At 43.7% G+C, this 20,708-nt stretch overlaps 1 protein-coding gene across 1 annotated transcript; it reads right to left on the bottom strand.

Moving 5' to 3' along the window:
* Positions 1–1,859: 1,859 nt before the first annotated feature.
* nampt1 (nicotinamide phosphoribosyltransferase 1) lies at positions 1,860–20,708 on the bottom strand. The gene is made up of 11 exons (XM_010896476.5): positions 20,533–20,708; positions 16,623–16,779; positions 9,652–9,755; positions 9,288–9,416; positions 6,456–6,614; positions 6,037–6,173; positions 3,886–4,111; positions 3,599–3,718; positions 3,372–3,512; positions 2,515–2,649; positions 1,860–2,116 (listed from the first exon to the last, which is right to left on the bottom strand). Exons 1-11 carry the CDS (start codon positions 20,584–20,586, stop codon positions 2,003–2,005), a joined length of 1,476 nt encoding a protein of 491 aa, XP_010894778.1. The 5' UTR covers positions 20,587–20,708; the 3' UTR covers positions 1,860–2,002.

Genomic DNA, 20,708 nt, shown 5'->3' on the forward strand with positions numbered 1-20,708 from the left:
ATACACATAACAAAAAAATGTATTCCCAAATGATATCAATCATCACTCAGCATTCACACAAGACTGCACACAAACATTTGCTAAAAGATGAAAACAGCAGTGTAAAGGATTCTTTGTCAGTAGAAATGGCCATTAAACCAATAATAATAATAATAATAATAATAATAATAATAACAACAATAATAGTCATTTCACCCTACTTTGCCCTTTCCCCTTCAGTAAAAGCAAGCTGTAATATAAACATGAGAAGACAGTTTGGCCATTTAACTTGTATATGAAGATTTACTGCAAATAGTCTGGCAAGATTTACCTTTGTCATAAAAAAATAATGATTTTGGAGGTAAGAACCAAAAAAAGCAGTATCAAAATATTCAAATTAAGCTATACTAAAATGCTCCACAAAAATTCAGTTACAATGACTGATGCCTTCCGGTTCTCTTAGTCAAAGAAAAATGATGTAACAAATCTTTATACTTTTACACAAAAAAAGGTGCCACAAATAGAGACTTGACTATGGGTGTTTGTCCAAAACGTGCACCCTATTCCCTAAAAAGAGCACTATGTTCTACTGGTCAGAATAGGTGCACTGTCCCGGGAATAGGGGAGACTCATTTCAGACCTTCAGACTATGTCAGACAGTGACGTAGCAACAGGATTAGTTGGTTACTAGATAGCGACTTGGCAACTTGTGGCTAGTGATGTCTGAACTAAAGGACCTGTGAGGAAAAAACATAAGGCCAACAACTTAAAGCTAGAATCCTTATTTGGTACATCAATTCTTTGGACTTAGAAATGAATTATATATACCCATTTATTCTTGAAGAATATAACCTATACAAGGCTTGTTAGCTTAGTTTAACTTCAGGACCAGCGAGAGCCCAACACACTAGCGTTTTGTATTTATTTTTTACTTACAATATAAATGTAAACTAACACTGTCTAACGTCAAAACGTGGTTTAAATACTACCATATATTTTGATATCATAGTCTAAGAACTGTGGTTACATATCTCCAGACCCATCCCTCAGCTTTTTACCAAAACAGAGTTGGGGTGGCCACTTTGTTACGGTTTCAATTAAGGACTCTAGCTTTAAAAAGGAAGAGTGCGTGTTCCCCTGACCAGTGAATTCATTTGTATAAAGGAATATGACAATCCTTTAAGGAAGAAACTGTCAAACCACACACACACACACTCCACAGTCAATGTTTAACATATACCTCAGTCTCCGAGCCACACCGTGATAGTACGTTCAAGAATAGTGCGTGCTCACACAGTGCGCACACACACACACGCACACACGCACGCACACCTTTCCTGCAAAGATCTTTGAAAAACTCATAACAACACTTGGTCATACAAACACTGACTTAACAGCCGTTAAACAATTGATATACCATGAGTTTGTCCCATCCGTCACTAAAAGACAATGCAGAGTAGATTTTGGATTTAAAACAGCTCTGTACGCACAACACAAGGACAATCATTCACTCTGTCTTGCTCTCATTCTTTATCTCCCATTAATCTTACATTTCTCTTTCTATCCCTTTTTTCGATATATTTGTCCTCTTGCTTTCTCGCTTCATCTCCCGATATTTCTGTCTAGGTCTCTCCCTGTCTGTCTGACTGTGTCTCTCTCCCTGTCTGTCTGACTGTGTCTCTCTCCCTGTCTGTCTGACTGTGTCTCTCTCCCTGTCTGTCTGACTGTGTCTCTCTCCCTGTCTGTCTGACTGTGTCTCTCTCCCTGTCTGTCTGACTGTGACTGTTCGCCCCTTGGCTTTTGTTCGGGCAGGGGTTTGGACATGTTTGCGTGTGCGCGCGTGTGTGTGTGTGTGTGTGTGTGTGTGTATGTATATGGGGGGGGGGGGGGGGGGGGGGGGGGGTCAACACTCCTTTGCAATGGAGGATAGTGCTTCAGAGGGGTCTTTGGGGAAAGGGAGGAGGTGGGTAGGGGCGTGTTGCCCCTGGTGGGGTCAAGGTTTGTGAACGGGGACTGGGCCTGCTCAGTGAAGGAGTTCCTCAAGGTCACTGTCCGTGAGCTTGGCATTGTCCCTGACCTCATCGAAGGTATACGTCTTGACAATCTTCCCGTTCTGAAACACTGTGTGTAGCAGGTCCTGTAGGGAGAGGGAAGCAGACAGAGGCATCGAGGGACACCGGGAGAAACAAATGAGTGAGTGATGTGTTATGACTACTGAGTAACAAAACCCATTCCCCAACAACAGATGTCGGAAAAAGTTATATTTAATAATGATTCCAATAAATAAACAAGGCAAGGGGGGGGGGGTGGTCATGCCATGGCCATTATGCTACGGATAAGGGCTGTCCTTAGGCTCGACAATGCTGAGTGCCTGGATACAGCCCTTAGCTGTACATCGTAAATGTTCTGTATACCAGAAACCTTTGAGGTGCCTTGTTGCCATAATAAACCAGTCACCAATGTAATTAGACCACCGATTGAAGCCAATCAGCATTAAGGGTTTGAAACACCCAGTTTATGAGAAAACACACTCACCACGCCATACTCCTCCAGGTCTCCCTTGCCCTCTTCTAGAGTGACAAAGTCACCGCTGGGCGCCCGGTGCAGAGACAGGCGACCTTTCTTTGACCTCTTGTTAGGGTCTGCCACGGGATCTTTGAACACATTCACCTGCCAGCAAGCATTCAACAATTTAACTTCTTCCATGAAATTGGGACATGAATAGGTGTGTTGTGTGGTGTGTGATTACGTGGGGGAAACACTATCCAAGAAATGACACCTCGTTTGAAATGCGAGGAAGGTCTGGTGGGAAAACCAGTCTAACCTGGTCTCCATTAGCCCATAAGAAAGTCGTGACACATTCCTGGTGCAATAAACACTGGCTTAATTGGCGTCGCCTAACAACCAATCGTCTTCTGCAAAGCCTTCTCTGAGGCGTCTTGAGCACCCTAACTGCTAGGTTTTCATGTTGTCGCAAGACTGCTGACCATGTGCGGGTAGATACTGCATCAAGGTGGGCCAGAACAAGTTCCTTAGCCCTTCCATAACTTCACTGCATTTGCTAGCTGGCCAACTGAAAGAACACTGCGCTTCGTGTCGCAGGCTACCAGCAGTTTAGCCTCTCTTTTGTAATATGATGTGGGGCTGGCACTGGTTTTGAAGAAAAGATTGAGGCCTATTGTTAACATTCAACCCCTAATGAGCTTACTAACTAGACATAGGCACACCGAATCAGGTTACAAACCCCATAGTGAGGATGGGATGCTTAGAAACTGACGGGAGCAGTCATTTAACAGACGCTCTTATCCGGAGCGATTTACAGTAAGCGCATCCATTTTAAAACGTGTGCACGAGCAGTAACCCGACATGACGGTGTGGGGCGCTCTTCTCACCCCCAGGCCGTTGGTAACCACGTAGCTGCATTTGAAGGAGCAGTTGAGCAGATCCCTGGTGAGCTTCTGCAGCAGAGCCCCACCCGAACCAAAGGCGATGTTCTCGATGCTCCACCTGTGCTGCTTCATCCCTTCCACAATCTGCACACAACAGGTGGAAAAGGTTGACCATGTGTGGACGCTTGGAACGCTGTTTAACTCCATTGTGTGTGTGCATGTGTGTGCACCTCTTGCAGGGTGTTGATGTCCACTCCATCTCCCTGTATGACTCGGATGTACGGCGGCAGGACCTTGTAGCCTTTCGAGTTCTCCTCAGGGATGAACTTCTTCCCCAGGATCTCCAGAACCTGACGGACAAGTCATGGCAGGTTAATTACAGCAGGAACATACAGGTCCTGCCAGGATGGATGCCGTCTCTCTCAATCCCAAATGAAATCAAACCATCAGAATCCTCAAAGTTCTGACCTTGGGGCCTGGGTCATTTTTAGCATGGCGCTTTTATCAGTGGACCTACCTTCAGCACGGTGTCCAGGGGGTTTCCCGAGTCGGGCCGGACCACCAGCGGAGCGTCAGCGCTGCGGGACTCGATGAGACTCCTCAGGTCCTCACCCCAGATCTTCTCGCAGGCATTGTAAATGTCGTAGCTGTCACTGACGATGGACACGGGAACGTTGGGGAACTGCCTCATGATGTGCTCGAACGCGTCCCGTTCGTGGTCCTTCCCCCAAGCCGTGATGGTGCTAAGAGACACATCGTGGCCTGATTTATTCACGTAGACCGGCGTTAACCACCGCTAGAGGGCATCCGAATCAGTTACGTTGAGGCGTAAAACGGAGGCCAACAATGTAGCATTGAAAATATGAGTAAGCCAACTTTCCACCTCAATAAATTCTACAGAATTGAATAGCATGGTAGCCAGATAGCAAGACATCACAATGTCTTAAATACTGAATATATTGTCTCAATAGCAGTGGGTTAGTTATTAAAGTGACGTGCATGGATCTAAAATGCTACATCAGTGATAGAGAGAGACAGAGGCAGCGTGTGAGTGTGTGAGTGAGTAATGTGTGTATCATTGAGAGAGGAATGTTGCGGAGTCTCTGACAATCTGATTGCATAACAACGCTGACCGGTGTGGGCCAGGGCAACTGACGCCCAACTCCCAGAAGCCAGTGGGGCAGATGAATGGTGCGCCGGACCAGCACTAACTGGCCTTTTGACGTGTCACTGCCAAACTGGCAAGATATGTACATCTCATCTAGTTTGTGTGTGTTGGGGGGGGGGGTCTGAAATCCCCGCAAGAATAGAGAAACAAGGCATATCTGACTGTGTTAACATTTAGCCAGTTAAAAACTAAATCCATGCTTTTGTTGCTTCAAGATTAGACTATTGAAATGCTCATTTCTCCAGTTACCCTGATAAGATAACAAATTCACTTAAATTAGAGCTAAACACACTGCTCGAATCTTAACTAAAACAAAAAAATGTGATCACATTACTCCAGTTTAAGCCTCTTTACAGCGGCTGCCTGTAAAAAAGGGCTGATTAAGGTTTTACACAGATTTAGTCTCAACCTTTGAGGGCCTAGTAAAGACATCTCGGGCACGTTCTATGACTAATTGTAGCTGGCTCAAGGGTGTGAAGGTCAATGGAAAGTATCCTCTCTCCAATGGGAGTGAACTCTGTGGTCTATGCTTGCCCCTATTTCAGGGTGTTTGCAGTTTGTTGGTGCTCCTTTTGGTCTGATCTTTGGCAAAGTGGGTGGTGTTACTTGCTGCCCGGTTGGCCCTGTCCAGTGTTACCTTTAGATAGGACCACAGTGTCTCTGGACCCCGTCTCAGACCCCAGGACTAGGGTCAGTCTGTCCTGATCTTAGTTAATATGCCCCCTCAACTCCTCGGGCATGGCAGGGAGTGTCCAGCCCCCCGTCTCAATCCCTAGTTTTAACTCTGCAAAAATCTATGATGAAGTTTAGCCTGGGGGTAACACGTTCCCCTGGGAGGACTGTCCTCTAGCCCAGGGGAAGGACCCCCAGGCTATTACGACACCCTCAGGACACGAAATGGTGTCTCCAGATCTGCCCACCCCAAGTCTTAGTCCCTAGTTATTACACTGCAATTGTTTACGTTCTGGATCAACTCCTGTTGATTGCCATTTTGGGTTTCTGGACTGGGTATCTGTACCAACACTTTCTGATAATTGGTGATATTAAAAGGGCCCTATAAAAGTCCCAATTGTTATTTTGAATTAGTTTACGTGACAAGAGTCAGTCTGAAAAGTATGCTTAGGTACACTTGTGAATCCTACTGTAGGAATGCTCTCTCTAAATGTCCTGCTGTCCTGTTTGTCCCTGTCTCAAGTTGCAGCCAGATGATTCCTGCTGCCACTGCCCACAGACCTCCTGGTCGTCCCTGTCCTTGTCCACCTGGTCATGTAGCAGTCTTGGATACTATTTAAGGACTCTGGTCACAGCCCACTTGGGATTATTGTCCTGATTGTCTTTTGATGATGCTAAAACATTGACACGGCCCAAAAAGTAATGGTTCCTCTCTAGGTTTCTTCCGAAGTTTGTACCCTACCAAGGAACCACTGTGCATTAAATCATGTTGCCTTCTCTTAGGGGTTTCAGGCTGGGTGTAAGTAAAAGCACTTTGTGACAACTGACCTGTGTTCTGCAGCGGGCACAGAGAAGCCTGGGACAGGGTCCTTGGTGCCATAGTACTTCTTAATCACACCGATGCCAGCCACAGTGTCGGTACCCTTGAAGTTCACAAGGTGGGCAGAGGCTCCAATACCTGCTGTCTAAAATCAGGGAGAGGGAGCAAGAGGGTCAAATTTCTCACACACACAAAAACACATTTGTTTTTCCTATCCTTGTGGGGACTCAAAAATCCATGCTCGGTATCTCCTAACCCAAACCTCACTAACTTAATGCCTAAACCTAACCCAGCCCGAACACTTAACCCTAAAAGTAATCCAGATTGTAACCCCATTGTCACATTGTATGTTTCTTCCATGTAATAGCTTTGTGAGGACATCAAGAACGGGATCTAAAACACACGCACACACGCACACTTCTTGTACCTCTTGTGAGGAGACTCCCCTGTAGCCGAAGTCGTGCAGCTTGTACTCCAGTTTGTTCAGGTTGCCTGAGGTCTCCAGCAGGTACTTGGCCAGAATCTTTTTCTGTTCCCTGGAGTTAGTCGCCACAGTGATGGGGTACCACACCTGGACCAGGATCGTCTGTGGAAGATGGGGAAGGGTCAGTAGGCGGCCATGTTCGAACTAACAAGTGATGTCGGGGGGGCTGGTGTCAGCGGGCGCTTTCTCTCCATCTCCCTCCCACTCCCCGCCTCAACTCTCATACGCCCTGGACCTACAAAAGCAAATTCACACAAATTTGTCATCCTATCAGTGTAACAATCTGGAACATGTATCCAGAACTTGACCGAGTCCCCTGGCCTGTATGCACATTTCCCCTGGGAGAAAAGGGGAGCGACGGCCCTGGGTGAGCGCGGCGGCATGTCAACACGGGAGGTGTTACGGTGGTTCCTTAACAGAGTTAACGTAAAAGGGAACCACTGCTAGCCGGAGGCACCCGGGAATTTTGTCACCAGTCCAGGGATCATTGTACGTGCCATAATATTATCACAACATTATCACGCCTCGCCTGAGCATGTGATCTCATCCATATTTCTCCCTCTGCAAGCAGTTTTGTGTGTATTCATTGGGCCCCCCATGCGGTCTGCAGGGCCAGTAACACCTCGTTATCCTCGGAGTGTTATCTGTACATTTACCAACGCTTACCTAGCCCCGCCTCTCACACTAAGCCACAAAATGTAATAATAAAATATTGAAACAAATGAATCACTGTTAAAGATGGAAAGTCAAACACGACACTGGTTCTATTCAGACACAGTTATGCCGTGGTGATCTGTGGCATGATGGGTAATGTCAAGTGGAGACTGAAGGGGGCACAGTGGAGGGGGCATGGTGCCAACAGTCACATGCTTTCAGAAGCAAATCATCACATGACCAGGTCATGATCTCCGATTAGCAAGGCCCCGGGTACGCATCTCAATAGAACTACTCTGTATGTTCAAGAGGATCGGCCCTGCACCAACTCATGTCGATCGCAAAACGAGCAGTTATTTGGGATGAGAGAGAATTCTGCTGAGAGGGACTCAGGTTTGGGGTCGAAAGGCGAACAAAGTTTTTCCTCATGAGAATTGGAATGTCATAGTACTTCCTCGATGGACTGGAAATGAATCTGTCCCTAACCCATGAGACCAGGGGTGGATACAGACCCAGCTCAAACTGTATGACCGCCTTGTGTAGCCAAAATGGAGTCCGATAAGGGCTGTGTCTATTTTGGCCTAGTGACAAGGCTAAGTTCTACTTACCAAGGACGAAGCCAAGAGGAAAGGCAGGGACAAAATTTACCAGCTCTCAGTAATGACTCATGTGCTGCTGCCCATCCAGTTGTACACATTACCCTGTCATCTTGCAGCTCATTCATTATTTAACCTGTCTTCCTGAAGTTAATACATTACCCCATCCCCTCACAGTTCATGCATTGTTTCATCATCTCCCAATTCATACAGTACCCTGTCCTCTGATGTATCATACATTGCCATATGCCCCTCTCACTAACACACCACCCAGGGAAGACGATGCCATAGAATTGAGAATACATAGAATGGTCATCTCCATTCAAGTCAATTGTCGAAAAATGGGTTGACTTGCAGGTGTGCCTGTGGCTTCTCCAGTCAAAAAGCCACAGTTAGAAGGTTCAGAGCCTCTTCTATTTCATTTCATTTATATGGCCATGAGCACCTGGAGAAACCACTCTAGTCAGAGAAGCTAAGACCTCTCCAGGCAAGACTGACTGTAGCAGGATACATGAGGGAGAGAGTTTACAAACAAGCAAATGTATCTATATAGCACAAATCATACATTGAAGCAATTCAATGAGCTTTACCAAGAAAAAAATATAACAATACAACAGCATAAAAACAAATACTCAAATGAAAACATAAAACATAGAATAAGAAATAGAATAAAAATGAGAAAAAAAACATAGTAAGCTATAAAAGCTGCATGGCTAAACAGTTAAGTGCTCAGTCATAGGTGCATGAAGAGAGAAGTGTTTTTACATAGAGACTGATGGAACTCATCATAACTGAGTTAAAAAGTGCAGTCACCATGACACTCGTTTGCTGTTGTGGAAAATGTATTTTTCCAATGAACATTTATTTTAGTACTCTGATTAGTCCTTCAGAGTTCCTGTTATTCAGTTTAACTAATGTACTACGAATGGCAATAGCTATGTCTTCCATGTACAATGTCTTTCCCTTTTCTGTATCCAGACACATTGTAATGGATAAAATGTCAGCAAAGCAAGGCTTCTAATGTCCATCTATGTGTGGAAGACTAGGACTTGGGCCTGTCAGAAACCACTAGAAGTCTCCCTTTTGGGGGTACGTCTTAATAGCCACAGGGGGCTCCAGCTCCTTCTATTGTAAAGGTAAACAGGACTCAATTCCTTATGGGGAGAGCTGTGTTTACAAACCCAACTATTGTAACATGTCCCAGCTGTCATGTCATTCCCTAGGTTACATTATGGTTGCAATTATTCCTTGTATGTGCCATCAGCAAGAACTACAGTAGTGGCGTCACCTATAAAGTTGGGAATTAATATAAGCTTCAACTTAGTGAAATCAGAACCATTGTCATGACACTACTCTGTGTTGGTCTCTGTACTTGTACACAGTTCGTCACGATACTTCTTCCCGTATATACGATTTAACCTGAAATAATCAACTGTTATGCTAACGACTGGAGAGTTTTTACCTGATAAACTGCAGTTTCCCATCTTCCACACTGTGCTCTGACCTGACCTCTCTGGACACTTACCTCCACCCAGTTGGTGAGCCAGTAGCACTCGGGGTCGGTGCTCTCCACGGTGAAGAGGACATTTCCCCGGGGGATTACGCTGCCTTCTGGCACCGCTTTGATCTCGATGGGAAGGTGGCCGTCGTATTTCTGCAATAGCCAAGCCGTTTCAGTGAACGCGAGTTAGAAGCTCATCCAAATGGTCACGTCTGATTCATTTTCTTTCATATAACGGTAATTTACGATGAACAGGTAGCTCATCTGAGGAAAAAGTTCCTCATCAGCACTGGTTAATATTGTACACCAAGTCAGTGTAACTGACTGCTAAGGTTACAACTAGTGATAGGGAGAAACCTGTGTTCTCGCTGTGGGTGTCTGTGTGTACCTCCAGTATGTAGTTCCAGCCCTTCTCATTAAAGACATCATCCTGGAAGTGTTCCCTGTACACCTCCTTCGCTTCCTGAATCTTCTCTGAAGTCACCACCTTCCCTGGACACAGGAAGAAAGGGGGAAGGGGGTTAGAGGAGAAAGGCGGAGAGGAGTGTGTGAGGCAGCAAAACTTTGCGAGACAGAGTTGCGGATAGAAGGGCAGGGGGAAGAACTGGAATCCCACAATCCAGTCTATATCTCTCTGTGTTATTGAATTAGTAAAGTCTTTCTCCAACAGAGACGCTTTGTCCCAAAGGCTAACAGCCTAGTGCCACAAACAAAACACACACCTCGACAGTTACACAGAACTGTGTGCTTGAGATGACCCTCTTAAAAAGTGTTTCTAACACTACAACCGCCAGGCCATTCAGACCAACAGTATCAGCCAGAGCAAAACGCTGTTACTCGTCACTAGCGTACGAATCGGCCATATTAGCATACACATTCTCCTCCGCAGCGTCACCTTCCAGCCAGAGCATCAGTTCATCTACTGGGTCATTATTAAACTATATAGAATAGTCATTACAGAATTTGTTTGTTTTAAATGGTTAAGGAATTTGAGAAAATCCAAGAATGTGTTTGTATTGGTCTTATCACGAAAAAACTACTAAAAAAGAATACATAGAACGATTATTTCTAAGAACACAGGCTATAGTTTTTTCATTCTTTTAAGGCCCTACAAATGTAAAAAAAAAAAGATAAATCCATTAGAATTTAGTTTTCATTTTGATGATGTACAGGGTAAAATAAGAGACATTATCGACCAGTTTGCAACGATCAAAGGAAAAATGCATGAACAGCTGTACATAGGCCTAAAGCCTGGTTGCTTGATAAACACGATACATTTCAAAGAATGAATAACACAGACTACAGCCTATTCATAGAAATAAAATTGATAGATCCAAGGATATGTAGCCTCTCCAAATTAAAACATTGCAGTGTATTATTCAATGAATTTGATTTGTAAATTTGATTGAGTAAAAGGATGGTGCCTCCCGTGACCGCCTCCCTCCGGGGAAGCTCGACTACATTGCTCCCTGTCGCTGGCCAATTAGCCACCACTGTCCATTCTTCTGGTTGCTACAGTAGCACCACATTCACGGAACACCCCTGACCCTTGTTTCACCGTTCATCCTGCGCCTGGGCACCTTGCTTACCACACCGTGACATACAGTGCCTTGCGAAAGTATTCGGCCCCCTTGAACTTTTCGACCTTTTGCCACATTTCAGGCTTCAAACATAAAGATATAAAACTGTAATTTTTTGTGAATAATCAACAACAAGTGGGACACAATCATGAAGTGGAACGAAATTTATTGGATATTTCAAACCTTTTTAACAAATAAAAAAACTGAAAAATTGGGCGTGCAATATTATTCAGCCCCCTTAAGTTAATACTTCGTAGCGCCACCTTTTGCTGCGATTACAGCTTTAAGTCGCTTGGGGTATGTCTCTATCAGTTTTGCACATCGAGAGACTGAAATCTTTGACCATTCCTCCTTGCAAAACAGCTCAAGCTCAGTGAGGTTGGATGGAAAGCGTTTATGAACAGCAGTTTTCAGTTCTTTCCACAGATTCTCCATTGGATTCAGGTCTGGACTTTGACTTGGCCATTCTAACACCTGGATATGTTTATTTGTGAACCATTCCATTGTAGATTTTGCTTTATGTTTTTGGATCATTGTCTTGTTGGAATCTCTGCCCCAGTCTCAGGTCTTTTGCAGACTCCATCAGGTTTTCTTCCAGAATGGTCCTGTATTTGGCTCCATCCATCTTCCCATCAATTTTAACCATCTTCCCTGTCCCTGCTGAAGAAAAGCAGGCCCAAACCATGATGCTGCCACCACCATATTTGACAGTGGGGATGGTGTGTTCAGGGTGATGAGCTGTGTTGCTTTTACGCCAAACATAACGTTTTGCATTGTTGCCAAAAAGTTCGATTTTAGTTTCATCTGACCAGAGCACCTTCTTCCACATGTTTGGTGTGTCTCCCAGGTGGCTTGAGGCAAACTTTAAACAACACTTTTTATGGATATCTTTAAGAAATGGCTTTCTTCTTGCCTCTCTTCCATAAAGGCCAGATTTGTGCAGTATACGACTGATTGTTGTCCTATGGACAGAGTCTCCCACCTCAGCTGTAGATCTCTGCAGTTCATCCAGAGTGATCATGGGCCTCTTGGCTGCATCTCTGATCAGTCTTCTCCTTGTATGAGCTGAAAGTTTAGAGGGACGGCCGGGTCTTCGTAGATTTGCAGTGGTCTGATACTCCTTCCATTTCAATATTATCGCTTGCAAAGTGCTCCTTGGGATGTTTAAGGCTTGGGAAATCTTTTTGTATCCAAATCCGGCTTTAAACTTCTCGACAACAGTTTCTCGGACCTGCCTGGTGTGTTCCCTGTTCTTCATGATGCTCTCTGCGCTTTAAACGGACCTCTGAGACTATCACAGAGCAGGTGCATTTATACGGAGACTTGATTACACACAGGTGGATTCTATTCATCATCATTAGTCATTTAGGTCAACATTGGATCATTCAAAGATCCTCACTGCACTTCTGGAGAGATTATTTTTGCACGCCCAATTTTTCAGTTTTTTATTTGTTAAAAAGGTTTGAAATATCCAATGAATTTCATTCCACTTCATAATTGTGTCCCACTTGTTATTGATTCTTCACAAAAAATTAGTTTTATATCTTTATGTTTGAGGCCTGAAATGTGGCAAAAGGTCGAAAACTTCAAGGGGGTACTGTACATGAATAGGCCTAACGGAATTTAAAAAAATTATTCGATCAGCAGAGTAAAAGGATAATCAAAGGATAACTTACAGTCGAGTCTCGCAATGGCATTTGCGGTCGCCGTTGGTTCGTTAAATGTTTTTTGTGAGGAGGCTCAGGCATTGGAGGTGGCGGCTCATCATCAGAATCAGATGAAGACCCGACATCCGAGACGTTGATTTCAGGATCTATTTCTATCTGACTCCATCTCATCTAAATTTTGCAGCATCTGCAATGCTGTCAGGGTGTCGAATTGTCGGGTTCTGTTTGCAATTTTGAACTAATACCCTTGGATGTTTGGCCTTGTTACAGACACACAAGCTGACACACAGGTGAAAATGGCAATTAAAGGTTAATTTCCCACACTTTTTAAATTGCAATTAGTGTCTGTGTACAAAGTAAATAATTTTTTTAGCTCTTCCGTGGATGCACTGAGCAGGCTAGATACTGAGCCATGTGGAGCAGAAAAGAACTGTCAAAAGACCTGCGTAACAAGATAATGGAACTTTATAAAGATAGAAAAGGATATAAAAAGATTTCCAATACCTTGCAAATGCCAGTCAGTACTGTTCAATCACTTATTAAGAAGCAAAAAATTCAGGGATCTCTTGATACCAAGCCACGGTCAGGTAGACCAAGAAAGATTTCAGTCAAAACTGCCAGAAGAATTGTTTGAGATACAAAGAAAAACCCACAGGTAACCTCAGGAGAAATACAAGTGGCTCTGGAAAAAGACGGTGTGACTGTTTCAAGGAGCACAATACGACAAACAAAAACTTGCTGCATGGTTGTGTTGCCAGAAAGAAGCCTTTACTGCACCAGTGCCACAAAAAAGCCAGGTTACAATATGCCTGACAACATATTGACACGCCTCAGCTTCTGGCACACTGAAATTTGGAGTGACGAGACCAAAATAGAGCTCTATGGTCACAACCATAAGTGCTATGTTTGGACAGCGGTCAACAAGGTCTATAGTGAACAGAATACCATCAGCCCTGTGAAGCATGTGGTGGCTCACTGATATTTTGGGGGTGTGTGAGCTCTAAAGGCACAGGGAATCTTGTGAAAATGTATGGCAAGATGAATGCAGCATGTTATCGGAAAATACTGGCAGACATCTGCACGAAAGCTGCGCTTTTGACACCTCTTGGACTTTCCCGCACAACAGTGACCCTAAGCACAAGGCCAAGTTGACCCTCCAGTGGTTACAGCAGAAAAAGGTGAAGGTTCTGGAGTGGCCATCACAGTCTCCTGACCTAAATATCATCAAGCCACTCTGGGGAGATCTCAAACGTGCGGTTCATGAAAAACGACCAAAGTCTTTGTATGACCTGGAGGCATTTTGCCAAGATGAATAGGCAGCTATACCATCTGGAAGAATTCAGATCCTCATAGACAAATATTACAAAAGAATGCACTCTGTCATTGATGCTAAAGGGGGGCAATACACAGTATTAAGAACTAAAGGTATGCAGACTTTTGAACAGGGGTCAGTTTCTTTACAAATGGTACATACACTCACCTAAAGGATTATTAGGAACACCATACTAATACTGTGTTTGACCCCCTTTCGCCTTCAGAACTGCCTTAATTCTACGTGGCATTGATTCAACAAGGTGCTGAAAGCATTCTTTAGAAATGTTGGCCCATATTGATAGGATAGCATCTTGCAGTTGATGGGATGCACATCCAGGGCACCAATTCCACCACATCCCAAAGATGCTCTATTGGGTTGAGATCTGGTGACTGTGGGGGCCATTTCAGTACAGTGAACTCATTGTCATGTTCAAGAAACCAATTTGAAATGATTCGAGCTTTGTCACATGGTGCATTATCCTGCTGGAAGTAGCCATCAGAGGATGGGTACATGGTGGTCATAAAGGGATGGACATGGTCAGACACAATGCTCAGGTAGGCCGTGGCATTTAAACTACGCCCAATTGGCACTAAGGGGCCTAAAGTGTGCCAAGAAAACATCCCCCACACCATTACACCACCACCACCAGCCTGCACAGTGGTAACAAGGCATGATGGATCCATGTTCTCATTCTGTTTACGCCAAATTCTGACTCTACCATCTGAATGTCTCAACAGAAATCGAGACTCATCAGACCAGGAAACATTCTTCCAGTCTTCAACTGTCCAATTTTGGTGAGTTTGTGCAAATTGTAGTCTCTTTTTTCCTATTTGTAGTGGAGATGAGTGGTACCCAGTGGGGTCTTCTGCTGTTGTAGCCCATCCGCTTCAAGATTGTGCGTGTTGTGGCTTCACAAATGCTTTGCTGCATACCTCGGTTGTAACGAGTGGTTATTTCAGTCAAAGTTGCTCTTCTATCAGCTTGAATCAGTCGGTCCATTCTCCTCTGACCTCTAGCATCAACAAGGCATTTTCGCCCACAGGACTGCCGCATACTGGATGTTTTTCCCTTTTCACACCTTTCTTTGTAAACCCTAGAAATGGTTGTGCGTGAAAATCCCAGTAACATACTCAGACCGGCCCATCTGGCACCAACAACCATGCCACGCTCAAAATTTCCCATTCTGACATTCAGTTTGGAGTTCAGGAGATTGTCTTGACCAGGACCACACCCCTAAATGCATTGAAGCAACTGCCATGTGATTGGTTGATTAGATAATTGCATTAATGAGAAATTGAACAGGTGTTCCTAATAAAATAAGCAGAGAAATTTAAAAGAGAGATGATAGAGAGATGATAGGATGTGTATGTGATTTTGTCATGTCTCCTAATAAAAACAGTAACGGTGTAATAAGTTTGTTGAATTGGTAATTTGATGAATTAGACTACACAAGAATGCTGAATCTCCTATTGAAAAATGGTAAGGTGTGATACATATGTTGAATTGTTAAGTAGCCTATATTGTTTTTATTATGTTTCAATAATAGCATACTTAAATTCTTCAATGGTCATGGAAATCTTGTATTTCATTTGTAAGTTCATTCAAATTCAACCAAGACTGTCATTCATCTGGGCGTATCGCACATTCATCCACTGATGTCATGCATTCAGTGAGGGGTGACCATTGGTTTTCAACGTTAAGTGCCTTAGGTGATCGGCCGATTAGGTCGGGAAAAAAACTGGCAAATAGTCTCTAAATAGTTTCCCATTTGTGAGTTCAGAATTCTGACAACAGAACAATGTAATATAAGCATATTTAGGAAAAGTCTTGGAAGGAGGGTGTATATTTCAAAATGGTCATTTTATTGTAATTACAAACTCAAATGGCAATTCCTATAGGCATTCGGCGGATCGAGTGTTAAAAAGTGTATTTAAATTCAATTGAAATCTAAAGTTAAGATAGTTATTTTGCATAAGTCGAACTCTGCATCTTTGTTGTGAACCAATGCTAGCAGAGGAAGATGCATGATGCCCTCTGTGAAGCTCAAAGAGCAGATGTTCCTTCGTCTTCACTCAGGTCCTGCTTTTTGCTGTGAAATCACTCGAGTTCCATTCTTAAGCTCTCTGTAGAACATCAGCCACAGATCTAGCATCAGCTTTAGCTTCCCAACATCTTTAAAGTCTGGCACCACTAGGGGATGAATTGGATCTTTGGACCTTGTTGGGGCCTGCCCAAAGTGGGACATTCAGCTAGACTTAACATGCGAATCTCTGAGGTTCCTTCACATTAACAGGTGATCAGAAAAGGAACTGAAATTCATGAGCTCTGCATAAAAAGGACAACCTTGCCTTTAACCTTAGTAAAAAAATATTGTTTTAGTCGCTTAATCAGTTTAATCAAATGTGACCTTAACTGGGGTTAGTCACTTGTCATGATGCTTCAATGATGCTAATCTCTGTCTTGTTCTCATCCTACCTAGCTTTCAATAATTTCAAACCAGATTTCACAGTGCTTTTCAGCTAATAGTTTGATATTGGATCAATGACATCTTGAAGTGAGGCAGAAGGGGAGGATTCATCTCCTCAGTACTGGACCATGATTACGCTCTAAAGTTCATAGAGGCTTCTGAGCCTCACTCCCCCACCCTGTCCGTGTGAGCCAAATTCATTTGATGGGAAAAAGGCACATTGACTAAAATTAAAGGCTTTGTGAAAGTGTGTTCATTTAAAAAAAGGGTTTCCACACACAATTGAATATCCCTCATTTACAATTTTAATAAAGTCAATGCAACCCTTACCTTTTAAGTATTTGTTGGTTATGTACTGCAGGCCATAAAATACAGTTGTTTCATACTTGACTTTTCTGTTCTTCGTCGGGTCGGTTTTCTTCTCGCGGCACTCGAAGTAAGAGTATACTTTACTGGTGTTGGGAGGGTACTGCTTATAATGAGTCACCTAGACGACAAACAAGAGTGACAGTATGCAAATGGATCATCACTTCAGGACATAAAGACAGTTAAAGACAAGTGGACAACCGTTATGGTTAGTTCACAACCAGCATCCTTCCAATAAAAATGTTTTATTTTCATACCCATTTTAATTTTACTCCTATTTTAACAGCTATGTTGTTTCTTTTTTGCTGAAGAAATCATAGGTTGGATTTGGATCCAGAGGGCAGCAGTACGTGTGTTCTGGAAGCAGGGTCTTAAAACGGTGGACGACTAAGCCACATTTACCCAGTAGATTGACTGAGAACACCCATTCTCATTTACAGCAACAACCTGGAGAAAAACCTGGTTGAACCAGCCTTGCTCAAGGACAGAACAACAGATCTGTCAGCCTGCCAATGCAGGTTTTGAACCAGGATCCTTTCATTACCGTTAGGCTACTTGCCGGCCTTACGAATGATTTCTCAGCAGATTTTCACTACCATAGCTCAAACCGTTTTGAATAGAATAGGCCTACTAAATATCACAGTTCCTCATTTTACAATTATTTTCCCTTTAGAAAACCACATCCATTTACAACACTCTAGGCAGTTTCGTTAGCATTTTCACAACTGGGGGAGATTTGCAACAAGCTTTTGCCCATATTCATCAGTGTCAGGAAGTCGTTGCTTTTAGTCAAGGCATATTGTGCAAGCATGCCCCTCCCTCTGTGTCTGTCAGTCAGCTTGTCCTTCCTGAAAGGGGAATCCACTGGACAGATGGACAGCGGACGAACACAGGGATGATTGTTCCTGTCCGGTATCCAATTACGGACCACCTACTTTGGAAAGATCTCTTCAAAAGGGTTGCCGTCAGACGATTTGCTGACTTGATCCGGTCCGTACGCTGTCCATTTCGGTTGCCCTCACAGGGGCGTCCAGAGAACAAGGCCCACTAGACCACTATGAATTAGCCTAGGCATCCTTGAAGTGCAAGATATTGATTGACCGCATTCGTTCATCAACTGAATTCTCCTCATATCATTAGACTTGGAGGAAATAAGTACTCAAATGACCCATTTGCTCTGAGGAAATTGGAAAGGGCATCTGGCACTTGACCATGCCGGTGTCCCATCCCTGGTGGAGAAACCGATGACGCTACTGTGACAGGAGACAGAGGCACGCCCTCTGGGGCTTTCTGGCAGTGGCAGTGACACCACTGCCCTCCTCCTAGAGGCTATTAGTTTTTCACGCAACTGTTTCTAGACACACCTTCTGAGATCTACATCTAATCCTTTTACATGCCACCGGGACGCTTAGAAGGACAGGGCCAGCAAGAGACAGGCTCCCTTTGACTAGGCTACAATGGCCTTGCACGCACGCACACACACGGTTAATCATTTACCAACGCAGTCCCATCCTTCACTGGCCAACCCGAAGACCCCACAGACTAACCAAAGAACCGGCAGTGAGTTTTGCTGACTCTAGAGCCGCGACTACATGGTTGACCTCCACTCTGACCCTTAGACCTTGAGCGTGTGATGGGCCACCGGCGTGTTCCTTGATGGAGGGAGGGAGTGAGATCAGCCTGGATGCACATGCAAGTTTCAAGTTATGTTACGCTATAGCAGGGGGAGGGCAATCCTTATAGCAGGGGGTGGGCAATCCTTATAGCAGGGGGTGGGCAATCCTTATAGCAGGGGGTGGGCAATCCTTCTCCCCAAAATATTTTTTGTTGAGTGCAAGTTTAGGGGCAGAAACATGTTATTTGAAAATATAAATAGATCCATTATAATATTGACATATTTACTATGTAGTTTTAGATATTCAAGAGTGTTTTTACATCAGTGTTTTTAAACTTATTTGTGTGTGTGTGTGTGTGTGTGTGTTTCATAGCTACAAGATTAAAATGCCTAGGAATTAATAGCACATAAGAAGGGAGCTATGTCATTCTTTCAGTCGTGTTTTGATGTGTGTTGAAATGGGACCTGCCTTTTTTTGCAGGTCATTCATTGATTGTTTAATTCAGATAAAGTGGAAGGGCCAGACGAAAATAACATCAAAGACCCAGAGAGACACCGCCCAACAACAATCAGAAGCTTTGTCTAGGATTCACACAAGACAACAATAATCAACTTAATCTATTATAGAAATGCTGAATTTAGGGGATAGATGGGAATAGAATTTAAAAAAACTACTTTCATGAAGCATAATGGAGTAAAATTACAGCTAGGTGAACTGTTGAAGCCTTTGGCTTCTGATCCCTTCAGCTCACAAATACATTTTTTGGATGCTTTACAAGACTGAGGATTGTGAAACGATGGTTTGGATAAGCTGTGCCATGACAAAGACTAAAGACTGTGAATACAATATCCATTTAAAGTTGTTAAGTCCTCAAGGGCCTACATTAACCTGGCATTATACTTTGTTACTGTAAACCATCAGTTACTGGAGGATAATTGCTACACCAGGGGTACTCAACTCTTACCCTACGAGATCCAGAGCCCGCTGGTTTTCTGTTCTACCTCATCATTAATTGCACCCACCTGGTGTCCCAGGTCTACATAGGTCCCTGATTAGAGGGTTGCAATGAAAAGAATGGAGTGAAACTGGCTGAAGGGTCCAGAGTTAATGTTGAGGGGTGTACAAAATGCCCTCAGCCCCCCGTTTCTCTCAGTATCTTGCTACCTCTTCCTATCTAAAAATGGCATCTTATTCCACCAAATGCACAAGCCCAACAGAGAATTGTTCTTTACTCAGCTCAGAAACACAGACCTCACTGATCATTCAAGGAATAGCATCATCATCACCACTGACCAGGTGGAAGAATGACAGGTTATAATGGCTCATTAAATAATTGTATTAATGTGCAACCTTTATTATTGTCCCTCTGTTAAAGAGGAAACGAGATATCAGTTCCACTGTGTATCAAGTGTGGTACACCCACTGTCAAAAATAAGACTATATAATAATGTGTTATGACCTGTGAATGATAAGGGCTGTAAAAAATTATTTTATCAGACAGCTAGTTTTGTAATTGACAATCAGTCAGCCATTGCGATACGACGTCTGCTTGCAAAATGTATAATTATACATAGTACTAGGCCATAGATAAAATAGTTAACTAGGCCTAATGTAAAAACAACGTTAAAAATATAAAACCCAGAATATTAGCTACTCTACACTACTATTAGTACGTCACCGTGGATGTTACTTGATTCATTCTATTCATTTTCTTTGCGGAGCTATGTATTTATATGCTCTCTGAACAAAGTTTCACTTTTGTTTCAGGATTTAACATTGTGTTATTTTTTTAAATAAGGTAATTGATAAACGTGCAAGACACTGGCCTGCTGGCTAGGTCAATTGCAGAAGCTAGAACGGTTTGGTAGCGACATTACCCGCTCCATTCATTGCTAGCAGTAGCTGCCGCCTTTTCAATAACGTGTCCCATCCCAATCAACAGCCCATGGCATTGCTAACCATCTTCTCCTCCGCTCACTCGTTACTGTAACTGCCCGGATTTCGTAGTTGCTCGTAGATTCCCCGACGTCAAATCGAGCACTCATCCAGGAAGGAGTTATGAGATGGATGTTTTCAGAATGTGGTACTGCCTTTTCTACTCGCCTTCTCTCCTCCCCATTTGGCCTAGCGATCTAACGCACATAAAGCGACCAGTGCAAGCGTGATGGCCTTGAAGATGCAACCACCTTGGCTAATATTATTCTATTCACTCAACCTACGCAGATAATCCCGCTAAAATACCGGCGTCGCCCACTCACCTTATAGGAATCAGTAGCTAACAATATGTTGAAATGAGGGTCTCTGTGCTCCATCTTCCCCTTGGTTTCAGTCAATCGCGACTGTCAGTACTTAGTGCCAGGGAATCACAACTTAGCTCCTTCGCTGCTGGGAAGGACAGTGAACAACCGAGAAGGCGGGTCTAGCGCTGGCTTCG

This window comes from Esox lucius, chromosome 23 (genome assembly GCF_011004845.1).
Source record: "Esox lucius isolate fEsoLuc1 chromosome 23, fEsoLuc1.pri, whole genome shotgun sequence".
In the NCBI taxonomy this organism is placed as follows: domain Eukaryota; kingdom Metazoa; phylum Chordata; class Actinopteri; order Esociformes; family Esocidae; genus Esox; species Esox lucius.